Genomic DNA, 14,959 nt, shown 5'->3' on the forward strand with positions numbered 1-14,959 from the left:
CTGGGGCATCAACTATTTACAATTTATATCAATGATTTGAATGAAGAGATCAAATGTAGATAGATAGGAAAGTAAGTTGTAAAGAGGACATAAGGAGTCTGCAAAGGGATATAGATAGGCTAAGTGAGTGGGCAAAGATTTGGCAGATGGAGTATAATATAGGAAAATGTGAACATGTCCACTTTGGCAGGAAGAATTGAAAAAGCGGCCTATTATTTAAATGGGGAGTGATTTCAGAACTCTGAGGTACAGTGGAATCTGGATGTCCTGGTATCACAAAAAGTTAGTATGCAGATAAAGCAAATGATTAGGAAGGCAAATAGAATGTTGTCTTTTATTGCAAGAGGAATGGAACATATAAGTTGTATAGGGTATTGGTGAGACCACATCTAGAGTACCGTGTACTCTGTAATTTTGATCTCTTTATTTAATAAATTTGAAGCAATTCAAGGAAGGTTCACTTGATTGATTCCTGGGATGAAGGGGTTATCTTATGAGGAAAGGTTGGACAGGTTGGGCCTGTATCCACTGGAGTTTAGGAGAATGAGAGGCGATCCTGTTGAAACAAGAGATCTTTAGGGGATTTGACAGAGTGGAAGCTGAAAGCATGTTTCCTGTTGTAGGAGAGACTAGAAATAGGGGGCACTGTTTAAAAATAAGGGGTCTCCCATTTAAGACAGAGATAAGGAGAAATGTTTTCTCTGAGGGTCCTGAGTCTGGAAATCTCTTCCCCAGAAAGCAGTGGTGGCAGGGTCATTGAATATTTTCTTTAAGGTTGAGGTAGATAGATTCTTGGTTGACAAGGGAGCCAAAGGGTATAGGCTATGTGAAGGAAAGTGGAGTGGAGGCCACAATCAGATCAGCCATGATCTTATTGAATGGCAGAGCAGGCTTGAGGGGCCGAATGGTCTACTCCTGTTTGTAGTTCATATCAGTGTCAAATCAACATTTAGCACAATTTTCGTGTTAAATAAGCCTTAAGACGTATTAGTATTAAAACGCGCACCAAAAAAACCGCAGTATTGAAGTATCCTGCCAAAACTTCTCCCATTATCAAACTCATCAAAATTAGATAACTGAAAATTTAGCCCAGAATTTATCAGCAGTATGGCGAGGGAGCACAGGGAGAATGGTTATGGGGGGAAAACCTGAAAATCCTGGGTCCTGACAAATTTAACTGCAAGACCTTCATCATTATTTTTATTTCATTTCCCACCAGATAGCCAGCCAGACTAACCAGCTAGCAGCAGGGACAGGCTGCAATTGGCAAGAAGTTTACAAGAGAGCTGTGGGGAGCATTCCTGCTTCTTCTGGCTCATAAGCAGTGTTATGAGAAGCACTTAGCTGCTTTATTCGGCTTCTCTTGCCTCCATTTAACAGTCAGCCAGCATTAATTTAAATCAGGACCTCAAATACATTGTGACCTCCTGATTTAAGTATCATAATTAACTGTCTCACATCTTAAGAGTGGGATATAAACATGCTACACAACTGAACACCATAAAAATGGCTGCTGACTTGAATGCAGGTTGGAGTTACACTACTCGTTTTTGTTTTTAACATCACCAACTGGGTGTGGAAATCAATTCGAGAACCATCTTTTGTGGTCTTTTCTAGTAATCTTGTATGTAGCAGTGTAACATTTGCTGCTAACTTAAGAATCTATTCCATGTTAGCTAAAACCTCTCAAACACATATCTGGATCACAGTGGTGTCCCTCCAGGAAAGCATCAGAACTCAGCCTGAAAGAGCATCAGGACCTTCAGCTTCACGAGCATTAGCTGCAACTAGCAGGCACACACAAAACAAATGTTTTCACAGTGCAAAAATCCTCCATTAGATTATATTGCAGGGATAGGAATGGCCAAAGACAAAAGGGTCTGAAAAATGATTATGACAAGGAATCACGTACAAGTTATAGCGCAAAGCAGCAAGGTCGCTGCAGTGAGGGGGGCTGGAAAGTTATAGGACATTTTATCATCCATCATGAAATGCAAACGCTTCTAGGCTACTTCAAATGGGTGGAATTGTAAAAGTACCATGAGATGAATACAGTTAGGCATATTTTGGACTCTAAGTCTAACAATTACCTGACCTGGAAGGGTTGCTGACTTTCCAGTTACCACATCATAAAGCAGAATATCAACCCACCGAAGTATCAGTGATACCCGAGAGAGGGAGGAGGTGTGTGTGAGTGAAGGGAGCAAGAGGTGGCAGCAAAAAGAGGAAAGAGAAGAGGGAAATTTCTTGTGGACAAATACAAAAGAGGAAGAAAGCCATTGGAAAGGATTTAACTTTTTTCGTTTGATTATTGTTGTTTCAGCAGTAGCTTACAAACTTGAAAGCCAGGCCCAGGAGGAGGATTTTAGAAGGAGAATAGGATGCTTCTTAAAAAAAAAGTTGGGAAGTCATATACTTAAAATAAGCTGGGTGAAAATGAGCAATGTTGCCTGTTGTCCACACCCTCTCTCTCACCCCAAGAGGCCTCCTTATTCCCTGCCAACATCACCTCTCCTTTCTCATCTGTGTCTCTCCCCCTGTCTCATTCCCTTTCTCTCTCTGACATAGCCAGAGCTGCTTTACCTGCACTGAATCCTTTGCCATCTTTGCCTCCCTCCCTCCTCCAAATCCACTGATGGCAGTGCAGAGTTCCTAATTCTCTTCTTTTATATTGAAATAGGAGGGCTGTGGCAATTTGGAGAGAAGTGGAGGGTGGGGAGGGGCCAGTTTATTCATAAATAATTTTAAGAAGGTACTTCAGTGTACCTTCCCCAGTGGCTGCCAGGATCAGACCTGCACCCCACCAAACAAACTCTAAAAAGGATTGTAAAATATAGCTGCCAGGATCAGACCTGCACCCCACCAAGCAAACTTTAAAAAGGATTGTAAAATATAAATATTCCAAAGGGAGTAAAAAGTATTAACTGCCCATTAACTCAAGTTCTGAGGTTCTGCTCTGAGAGAACTGTTTGTCTCTTTCTCTCCTTCAACTTGGGGAAAAGTATTTTTTCAGTTTCAATTCTACTGTCTTTCCCATGTTCATTGGTCCAGTTGTTCCAATCATACACTCCCAATCTTGCTGCTCCTCCAATCTCAGATTCCATCTCTCCCATGCTCACTGCTCCAGCTGTTTCAATCACAGGTTCCCGCCCTGGCTTGTCTTCCAATCATGGATTCTGTCTGAGGAAGCAGCAAGAGTGGGAAGGGAAGGAACCTCTGATTGGAGGAACTAGAGCAGCCAGCAAGGGCAAGAGAATCTATGACTGGAAGAACAGCTATTCATAGATTCCATTCCTTCCACACATGCTGCTCCTCCAATCATAGCTCTGCAGTCAGTTCCCACTCTCATGACTGACAGCAAAGTTGCAGCTTTTTTTTAAAAACCCCGGTAATCTTAAGACTAGCCCTGAAGGTCAGAATGTATATTTAAACTGTCAGATTTCAAAAGCTGCCAAAATCAAAAATCTATCAAACAGCAGAAATTTCTCATCTCTGAAATTGTCTTACTATAATATATTATACCATGGAAAATCAGCACCTCATCCATCTACAGGAATAAAACAAAGACTGGAACGAGTGTAGTGCTCTGGACAAAGGTGCCCAATATTCTTGTTTAGAAGCTCTATTCCAGTAAAAGTGAAGCATATCTACTTTTAGAAATTAACCTTCAGCAGAAAAGAGCTCCAAAGCACCACGAAACATAAAAAAATAGTAAATTAAAGAGAGTCCCATAGATTAACTAAGATTAAAACTAAAGGTTAAAAAGGAAGTGTATAACAAAACTAGGGATGACAATAAAGAAAATCAATGCAGAAAGTATAGCTTGGATGTGAACAGGCAGATTAAAAGAACTAAAAGAGGGCATGAAAATATGGCAACTGATATGAAAAGAAATAGACCTTAGTTTTTATAAGCATATCACAAAGTAGAAGATTAGATACATAAACGAGGGGATAATTTAGTTCAGGAAGATGGATGAGATATCAATTAACTATTTTACAACAGTTTTTACAAATGAGGGTGGAAATGAGAAGGTAGGTGAACCTGAGCATTTCAAACAACTTTTAAGAGTAGAAAAGGAATTGGGTCAAAAGGGTTAGCAGAAATCAAAGAGCATAAGTTATAGATTGAGAGTATGCACCCAAACTTGTTGACAGAAGTCAGAGGGTAGAAAACAAAACCTCTCAAAATGTTTCAATCCACCTTAGATGTGCAACTTATATCAAATAATCATCAACCAATGCTACTTCTCTATTCAAGAAAGTAGAAGAAACAACCAGATTACTATAGATCAGCTAGCCAAGTATTTGTGGGCAAAATCTATATCATCCATAACATGAGATCAAATTAGTGTGCATTTAGGCCTACATGGAATAATCAAGCCAGCATGGATTCAATTAAAAAAAATGTTAAGGAATCAGACACGTAAGGGTTCATAAGACAAGCTAGTAGGATGGAAAAACTGGTTATATTTTTCTTACAATCTCTGCATCAAGTTACATGTGAATTTTTCAGGTAGTAAAGGGAGACTTCAGTGTTACACATCAGTCCTCAATGGTGTTTTCAAATATTCATCCTCTTTTGAATGAGAGTCTCCATGATACTAATTTGGCCAGTCACAAAGAATGTAGGCTGCCAGAACTATTCTCCCGAAGATTTTTTTTTAAGACCTGGAATTCTCTTGCGAAACTGCTACGCTACTATCCACAAGGAAGAAATAGGTCAATTGGCAGGAAAGACTTCTCTAGTGTCAACAGATGTGCACAAATTAACATTTCTTCCACTTATTTTGCATAAGGAATTTAAATCCATTCAGATCCAAATCAAATAAGGCATGCAGATTTTATGGATTAGTGTAGGATTTGCACAGCAGCAAAGCAATTTGGGAAATCAGCTACAGGTCATTAAAGAATAACATGAGACACACATTTCCTTATCCAAATTCCTAACCAACACAACCATCATAAATTCTACACAAGAGTTTTAATTCATAAGATTGATCCCAAATTCACACTCAGCACTCTTCTCCATATGCATCAGTGAGATCCCATCAATGTATATTTTAGTTTTTATGAAGATCTCAGCACCAGACCAAACTTCTGCTTGATCGACCAACAACAGAGCTAGTTCTGGTGTTGTGACATAGAAATAAACCAATGTACTAAACAGAACCCAATTAGCATAACTTTAAAAATTGGTATTAATTATTAAAAATTCTCGGCAGTTTTAAAACACTGGCTGCAATGAATTTTTTGGTTAGCATTTAGGTTCAGTATTTTTTTCCAAGCCAAGTCTTTGAATTCCCAACTTCAGACATATTTGAGAGGAGCAGGTGGTGCAATAAATCTGGTTTCATTTTGTATTTGACCTTCAGTACAGCTATCTGAAAGCTAAGAGCCTCTTGCTACTGGGCAAGCAATAAATGTCAACTGGGTGTAGTTGAGAAGCCTTTGTGGAAACAACTATTGGCAGTAATTCCCCCTTATGAGGTACAAGTGTTCTAATTAGCATATCTACAAGCAGCATAGTTTGACATTTCCAAAGTCTATTAAGTGTATTTGTTCTGCTGGCTCATTATACTTTTGTAATAAATTGATGCTGAAAGAGACACCTTAAATAGCTTTTATAATGTCAAGTCACCTGCTCTTGCTAAAATGCATTATTAGTATTTGGTTTGTTTTGTAGCTAAAAGGACTTCAGAGTGGCAATTTTAAGAGGTGGACAAGAGGTAATAGCATGTCTTCTCATAAGTATAACAAACTAAATCATTTGTTTCTAAGCATATCAAAATAAATTTGATTTAGGCAATTCAGGTTTATCTGGACTTTTAAAAGCTAGTCTTATGGCCGATAATTTTAGTGCCAGCATGAATAGAAATTCTCATTGGTGATATTATCTAGATTGCTGATTAACTTAGGAACTATCAAGCTACTGTCAGCCGCTGAGTCTATCAATGAGAGCACAGAAGCACAGCCAAATCAATTCGACAGGTTTTTTTGGGGGGGTGGGGGGAGGGGAGAGAGAAAAGAAATTAAGTTCATCCAGTAGTCTTCCTCTTTAGTCTTCCGATAAAAGGACAAAAATAACTTAAAATAAAAATGCTTTGGTAATTACACATTTCGTATGATTATTCACCTAGAGTTTTGTGTCTTGAGCATGCTCACTCAAATTTTATTGGGAAGCCCAAGCCTCTCTTGAAAGCTTGAGTTTGATATCCTTTCCTGAACTATCACTTTCTTAAACTAGAACAGTATTTACTACTGATTTTTCCTGATGTGTTCTAAATTAACGAATAAGAAATTGGACAGGTAGTGTGTTTTGGGTATGTCATTTCTCTAAACTGATTATCCTCTGTGGGTTCCATCAATGCAATGCTTTATACCCAAGTGGCTAAAGAGAAAAATCTCAACCTACAGTTTGAAAATAATGAGCAATCTACAAAGGACTTCAAAATAAAACCAAACCACAGTTCAATTGACAATTGAACTTTGCAGGCTTAAAAGGATGTCTGAGCAGAATAATGCATTATATTTACAAGGTAGTGGCGTGTCATTCAGTTTTCAGTTATGTATAGAAAAATAAGACTTGCATATAGTACATGTCCAATACATGCAAAACATCACAAAGTATATTAAAAAGACACTCCATTTTTCTTAGGGAATATTCAGATTCACTTAGTGACAGAAATTTGCAGATTATCAGGTGATCATTAATTTCCTGCTCAAAAGAACAACTTCCAACTAACCCAAGGGCCTTAATTTCCACAGGGGATTAAGTAATCAGTGGCCTTAAAGAAAAAATCAGATTAGCATTAAACATCTCGACTACTTAGAATGTAGGCTGAGAGATCAGCCTGCATTCAAAGGCAAAATGGCACAGGCGACCACCATTTGGCCTTAGTCTTGCTATGGAATAGTAAGGCTAAGAACAAATTAAGTTGTTAGAAACAAACACCCAGAAGAAATTTACTTACGTTTAGTCCTGAAGATTTCTGTGCTTTGAACGCAACTGGTTGATCTGAACTGACTACTTCCTGAGAGTTATTCACCAGAGCCACCTGCAATTTACCACAATAGGCTCATTAAAGCTTGAGCTACTGAGGTCAAGAATGAACAGTGACAAACTCATCTGAATGCCCTGCAAAAGATTATTTAGTATGTAAGGTTGCCTTTCAGCTAGAGTATCTCATCAAATCACTTCAAGTGCATTAACAATCTGCTATTCCACTCTTAACTCAGCTTTCAAAAAAAGACACTGGGCAGGCAAAACAGGAGACTGAGTTTGAGTTTTTTAAAATTGGATATCTAAAAAAATTCCAGGCACTTCACTATTTTTAAGTGCACTGTTCATCTGCCATTCATTCATGCCAACATCTCCTAAGTTCTCCTAGCCAGCCACTCGTCCTTTACTATCTGTAAACATCAGCTCATCAAAACCCTGCTGCTCAAATTCTATTGTGTAAGTGTTCCTGCTCCTGTCCAACCTGTCATTCTTTTTGTAAAAGAATCCATGCAGGGTTTGACGTCTTTCAGCCCTACAATACCGCACATCCTAATTTCTGTTCATCCGACTCCAGCTTCTTGCCCATCACCTTAGCATTGACAATTGCGCCCTCAGACACCTAGGTCCCAACTCTCTGAAATTCTCTCCATATCCCTCCTCCTTTCCCAGCCCCTCTCCACCTTTTTAAGCCTCTTCTCTTTGGCCAAGATCTTAATCACACATTCTCCTCCTCTCCTTCAGCTCAGGGTCAGCTTCCTTTATGCCATTGAGGCACCCTGGGATATTTGACTATGTCAAAGATGCTTATGTATAGAATATGCAAGTTGCTGTCCATTAGCATTTCAAATTTATTTAGACAATTCCATTCTAAAATTCCATACATTTCAAAAAAAGAGACTGAAGAAAAATATTACCCACATGATGAGAAAATACCAGTTGCCCTCAATTACTTTAAACTCATGAACAGCACCACAGGAATTCAACTAAAAGCATTAATTAACTTAGAACTTTGTTAACAGATTGGCTAAAAATAACCTTAAAAGGAGTCAGTTCTCAGGCATTAAATCAGAAAATATTAAAGAAATAATTCTTCCTTTCATCGGAGTTATGAAATGATCAAAAATAATCCCACTTGTCCAAAGGTATCAGCCTACTCCAATGGTTTCAGATGCTGGGCAAGCCTGAGATAGTTAAGTGTTCTCTGATCTTGACACCAACATTAGTCCTGTACACTTGCTATTAAACTAACACTCAGCCTCCCTAAATACACAAAAAAAAATATCATGAGGGTGTGGCTTTCTAGTCCATAATGCTTCCAATCAAATATCTTTCTTCAAGCAAAAGATCTTTGAGAGTTCGATATACCCATTGAAATCAGTTCAAAATACTGCACAACTTCAAGCAGGAAATTATACTCATTTCCAAGCTGCCATGAAGCTTCCAAATGGTTGCTGATCAAAGCATATTGTTGTGAGTGTAGCAAGCTTTAACCTGCATCTAATCCAGATCCGAATTAATATGGTGTTAACATCTATTGCCAGAAAGGGAAGCTATTCAATTAATAGCTGATGTTTACAAATCTAGCACAATAGCAGATAAGGTGCACAGACTGTCCAAAATAACTGCAACTACGACATGAAAATCAAGTTAAATTGCCCAAAAGCTCTCTAGCCACTTGTAGGTTATTTTGCCTCACATTTGATCATAAGAAGTAGGATCAGAAGGAGACCATTCGGCCCATTGAGTCTGCTGTGCCAATGAGATCATGGCTGATCTGATAATCCTCAATTCCACTTTCCTGCCTTGCCCCACAACACTTATTTCCTTACTGATTAAAAATCTATCTCAGCCTTGAATATACTTAACGGTCCAACCTCTACTGTCCTCTGAGGTAAAGAATTCCAGATTCACTACCCCCAGAGAAGAAATTACTCCTCATCTGCATCTTAAATGGGCGACCCCTTACTCTGAGATTATGCCCTCCAGTCCTAGATTCTCCCACAAGGGAAAACAACATCTTAGCATCTACCTAAGTCCTCTAAGGATATTATATATTCTAATTAGGTTGCCTCTCATTCTTCTAAACTCCAATGAATACAAGCCCAACCTACTCAACCTTCTCTGGACTGCCTCCAATGCCAGTACATATCTTTCCTTATTAAGGGGACCAAAACTGTTCACAGTATTCTAGGTTTTGTCTAGCGAGTGCCTTGTATAGTTTTAGCAAGACTTCCCTATTTTTATACTCCATTCCCTTTGAAATAAAGGCCAACATTCCATTTGCCTTCCCTATTACCTGTTAAATTGTATGCTAGCTTTTTGTGATTCATGCACAAGGACCTCCAAATCCTTCTGTGCTGCAGTTTTCTGCAATCTTTCTCCACTTAAATAATATTCAGCTCCTCTATTCTTCCTGCCAAAGTGCATAACCTCTCATTTTCCCACATTATATTCCACCTGCCAAGATTTTGCCCACATACTTAGCCTGTCTATATCCCTCTGTAGACTCCTTGTGTCATTCTCATCACTTGCCTTCCCACCTATTTTTGCGTCATCCGCAAACTTGGCAATAGTACATTCACTTCCCTCATCTAAGTCATTAATATATTGTAAATAATTGAGGCCTCAGCACTGATTCCTGTTGCACTCCACTAGTTACAGATTGTCATCCTGAAAATTCCCCCCTTACCCGAACTCTGTCTTCTATTAGTTAGCCAATCCTCTATCCATGCTAATATACTACCCCCAACACCATGGGCTCTTATCTTGTTAAGTAGCCTTATGTGCAGTACCTTATCAAATGCCTTTTGGAAATCCAATATATTACATCTACCAGTTCTCCTTTATCTATCCTGCTTGTTACCTCCTCAAAGAATTCGAATAAATTTGTCAGGCATGATTTTCCCTTCATGAAGCCATGCTGACTCTGCTTGATTAGATTATGTTTTTCTAAATGCTCTGCTATTACACCCTTTATGACAGACTCTAACATTTTCCCAATGACAGTTGTTAAGTTACCTGGCCTATAGTTACCTGTTTTTTTGTCTCCCTCTCTTTTTGAATAAGGGTGTTACATTGGTAGTTCTCAAATCCTCTGGGATTTTTCCAGAATCCAAGAATTCTTGGAATATTACTACCAGTGCATCCACTATCTCTGTAGCTACTTCCTTTAATATTCTAGGATGCAACCCATTAGGTCCAGGGGACTTATTAGCCTTTAGCCCCATTAGTCTCCCTAGTACTTCTTGTCTAGTGATAGTCATTGTATTTATTTCCACCCTCACCTCCCGTTTGCTCCTTGATTATTTAGTATTTTGGAATGGTATTAGTATCTACCATAAGACTGATGCAAAATATTTACTCAACTCTTCTGCCATTTCCTGGTTCCCCATTATTATCTCCAAAGCCTCATTCTCTAAGGAGCCTATGTTCACTTTGGCCTCTCTCTTTTTATACATTTAAAGAAGCTCTTACAGTCCATTTTTATATTACTTGCTAGTTTACCCTCAAAGTTTATTTTCTCCCTTTTTTTTGGTCATCTTTTGTTGGATTTTAAAACTTTCCCAATCCTGTCTTATCACCATTCCTTACCACATTGTATGTTTTTTTCTTTCAATTTGATACAATTCTTAACTTCCTTGGTTAACCATGGTTGGTTTATCCCCTTCCTAGAATCCTTCTTCCTCACTGGGATATATCTTTGTTGTGAGTCATGAACTATTTTCTTAAACGTCTGCCATTGTTCATCAACCGTCTTTTCTGCTAAGCTCCTTTCCCAGTCCACTCCAGCCAACTCTGCCCTCATTCCTTTGTAATTACCCTTATGTAAGCTTAGCTCAGTTGTTTCTGACCCAAGTTTCTCACTCTCAAACTGAATGCTAAATTCTACCATGTTATGGTCACTGTTTCCCAGGGGATCTTTTACTCTGAGATCATTTATTAAACTTGCCTCATTACACATTACCAGATCCAAAACAGCCTGACCCCTGGTTGGATCCATTGTTCCACGAAACTGTCCCTAATACAATATGAATTTGTGGCTACTTCTGCCAATTTGAATTTCCCAATCTACGTGAAGATTAAAGTCACCCATGATTAATGTACTGCCTTTTTTATGTGCCCTCTATCCCCTGATTTATTCCCTGTCCTACAGTATAGCTTGTGTTAGATAGACTACTCTTACCAATGTCACGTCCCCCTTGTTATTTCTTGCCCCCACCTATATCTGCATGCACTGTTTCTAATCTATTTTCTATCTGGAAGGAATTATGGGACACTGAAGAAAAACAATTAGGATTATGCACTACTGCAAGTTTACATTTAAAAAACCAACCACAATGTCTTCTATAAATCAACTAAGACATGAGTGACGGCTCAACGAATTACAAATCCACATTATTTGGAGAGTTCTTCTCCAACATATCATTGAAAAGCTCCCATCACAACTCCATCAATTCTGGAGGTCTCCCAACACCAATTCCCTGAAAGTTAACTAGATCAAAATATGAAAACACATATATTGCCGCAGTACTGAGGGCAATAATTCAATCTCGTGGACTGTTCACTGACAAACTCCACGATTGTTATCCCTTGAATCAAATTTGTTATCTACTGATAGTTATTCAGCAGTTACTATATATGGTGGGTCCAGGATGAAGGCAGTTTCATTTATTCAAATTATTTCTCCCCCATTTCTATCCATTAGCGTTTTTTAATACATTCAGTCTCACACTCAAAAGGCAGACAGTTTTAATAAGACACAATACAAATGATCTGCAGTACCAGCTCTTATCATTCCAAATTCAAACTGTTACACTTACCACAGAGTCATTTACGCTCTCAATTTTAGTCGCATTACTGGCAGTTAGTAAATTGTTCTCCAATAAGATAACTCTCTGGCTGAGATTATTAACTGCTAAATCTATGTGATGCAGCTTTTCGTCATTGTGTGTATGATAAAATGTTTGGGTGGCATTCACCTTATCCACTTCATCATGCAGGTCCAAGATGTCCTGAAACATAGAAAAATAAGAAATGTGATCAAAGAAAATAGTTACTGAACAGTGTATTAACAAAACTATTGCTTTAACCAGATTTTAATTATGTGAAAATCTACATTTTGTAGCTTGGCCGCACTGCACCATCGCTGTCAATAACAAGGTCCTGGAACAGCTCTTGCTAAATAGACCGAGTCTCACCCTGGAAGCAGCAATGCCACCAACAAATCACCCCACCCAACCCCCTCCCCCTCCCTGTGCCTATAACACCTTGTGACACACAGAAATTTGCTGAAACTTTCCAAAATCATCTACTGTGCAAAAACCCTACAACTAATCAACTCCATGATCAGCAGCCAACAGCTATGTGCACACCTTGGAGATCAAATCAGCCACCCAAGCATAACCAACAGGCTCCCACATGGATCAGTTACTGATATATATTATGTCAGTGACCTCCCTCCCACAAAGTCATGGCTCTTAGCATATGCTGATGACTTGCCCCTGGCTTTCCAGGCTAAAGAGCTTCAGAACATTGTGGAAACACTCACTGAAGATCTAAGCTCTCTGAAAGCCTTCTTCAGAAAATGGAGACATCAACCAAACACTGCCAAGGCTGTCATTTCAACCTTCCACCTGGCTAGGGAAGAACTAAATGTCCAGTTCTGTGGCTGACCACTTACCCATGACACAATGGGAAAATATCTTGGCATCACTCTTGACCGTACATTGACCCAGTGGCAACATCTCCAGAACACTGGAGCCAAGGTCAAGATGAGATGGTCATACAGAAAGTAGCAGGTACCACCTGGGGCAGCAGAGCCAACACCATATGCACCACTTCATTTGCCCAAGTCTACTCAACAGCAGACTATTGCTGCTCAACCTGGTGCAGGACCCACCACATAAAGATGGTAGATAACCAACTCTGGGAAGCACTGAGGGTTATTTCTGAGATGGTGAGATCAACACAGCTCAAGTGGCTTCCTGTGCTAGCACATATTGAACCTCCAATTGTCCACAGGAAAAACATCCTCAAAGAACTCCACAGGCTGACAGCTAACGAAACGCTCCCGTTGACAAAGGACCTCAATGAAAATACCCCGGGCTAACCTGAAATTCCATTGTCCTTGCTACAACATGCTGCACATGCTACAAATTGAAGATAGCACCACCACTCGATGGTGCAACTCATGGTTAACTGCAAACATCGTCGACCGCAACTTGGTAACTGACCCAGAGTGGTGAAGGCCAAAGTTCCCCTTTCATGGGAAATGAGGACAGGCTAGGGAAGAGCTGGCCACTTGCTCCACAAATGGAACATAAGTAACAGCTCAAATTGTGACCTTGGCCATCCAAGTCAGACCATTGCTCATATACTGAACTTCTGCCCTGAGAGATCCATTCCTGGTAGCATAACAACAGCTGAAGCTATTGAATGGATCGCTAATCTCAATATCTAACTATAACTGTTTCTCTAGCCATGTGAATAAAAAACCTGTTTGAAACCACTACTTTGCGAGATTTGCCTTGATAACTCATTTTCTTAAAGAGAATGGGAGAGAACTTCAGATAGTGCACTTTTATTTGCCACAGGTGATTGACTTAACAGTGCATCATCTTTTTCAGGCTGTTCCTCTGCCTTTCCACTCTAAATAATTTGTAAGAAATGCAAGGAAATGAGAAACAGTCATTCCAAAATACCATTCTTTATTTTATTAGACAGTATAGTCTATGCAAGTCTTGTGTTAAGAGAGGCCTCCTCAAAACATTAAACCTTTCAGTGTATGTACTTGCGATATTGAAGCATTCATTACGCCCAATTTTTGCCCAGATTGTCCATTTAATAGATGGTAAAAGTTAACCTTTTTCAAAAAAAAAAACTTAAACAAGGGACATGGAGATTGCCAGTTTCTTGCACTTTCATCTTTTCCTGATCCCTCCCGTCAACTTTTCTGGGTCAAGGGATTTGCACGGTCAAAGGTTCAAAGGCTCTTCCGCAGAGATCAGACTGCTGGGGGAGTCCCCACAGACAGCCGCATGTAAGGTCAAGAACTTTAAAGCCACAAAAACGGAAACAAACCTCAGCCTGAGCTCAATGTGCACGGTAGCATTGGGTAAATTGAAGCAGACGATCAGCCTCGATCTAATTGAATGACAGAGCAGGCTCGACAGGCTGAATGACCTACTCGTGTTCCTATTATAGAAATGCTAACTACAGGTCAAAATTAATTTCATGTCAATAAATGACAAAGAACCTGATGCAGAACTAATTTCAACTAAAAGACAGCAAATTCAGCTTATCCTAGCACAAATGCAGCATATTCTTTGATGTACAAGGGTATTATGATTTGAGGCAAACAGGAGTTTGAAAGGCTTAAGAGACTGGCCAAGATTAGATTTAAATAATTAATATTTCCACATGGTTTTTAATTACCAATCTTCCAATACAACAAAGTGCAATCGATGCTGTAACTTCTAGTATTAAACTTTTTGCAACACTGACTGGAAGGCACAAGCACGTCTTCCTAGAAAAAAGAATCCTGAAAACGCACACAAATATTAATGATGCAAATCAGCCAGTATGTAAAATTCAGAGTTAGACTGATACACTAAGTTCTGAATCTCCAGAAACTGTTGGCTGATTTACATCACCCTCACTATTTGCCTCACACAAAATAGCATCTCGTTTTCAAAAACTTGCTGCATTTGCACAATAACTTCCTAGTAAATTTCCATAAAGGTTCACATTTAATAAAGTAATTGAGTGACGTGGTTATTGATCATTTACATAATGTCAAACTCTCCGTTCACAAAGGGAACAATTTAAACTGTTGAGTCTCATTCTTGCATGTCAAGATTTTAAACATTTCAAATTTACATTTTTCTTACTTTTGTTTTTTTCTCAAAAATCCTCCTTCCTTCTTTCCTGCACCCAATTATTCTAATTCATCCTCCTA

General features: G+C 39.0%; 1 protein-coding gene across 7 annotated transcripts in view; it reads right to left on the reverse strand.

The window, feature by feature from the left end:
* efcab14 (EF-hand calcium binding domain 14) overlaps positions 1 to 14,959 on the reverse strand; it is an 88,315-nt gene that overhangs the window by 34,614 nt on the left and 38,742 nt on the right. For 4 of the 7 annotated variants that reach the window (XM_041207750.1, XM_041207751.1, XM_041207746.1 and 1 more), the window contains exons 6-7: positions 11,823 to 12,014; positions 6,974 to 7,057 (exon numbers count right to left, since the gene is read on the reverse strand). In XM_041207750.1, the coding sequence (XP_041063684.1) occupies positions 6,974 to 7,057; positions 11,823 to 12,014 (276 nt within the window). The remainder of the gene's footprint in view (positions 1 to 6,973; positions 7,058 to 11,822; positions 12,015 to 14,959) is intronic. The other 3 variants (XM_041207752.1, XM_041207748.1, XM_041207749.1) reach the window with 1 other exon arrangement.

Source organism: Carcharodon carcharias, chromosome 16, assembly GCF_017639515.1.
Source record: "Carcharodon carcharias isolate sCarCar2 chromosome 16, sCarCar2.pri, whole genome shotgun sequence".
NCBI lineage: Eukaryota > Metazoa > Chordata > Chondrichthyes > Lamniformes > Lamnidae > Carcharodon > Carcharodon carcharias.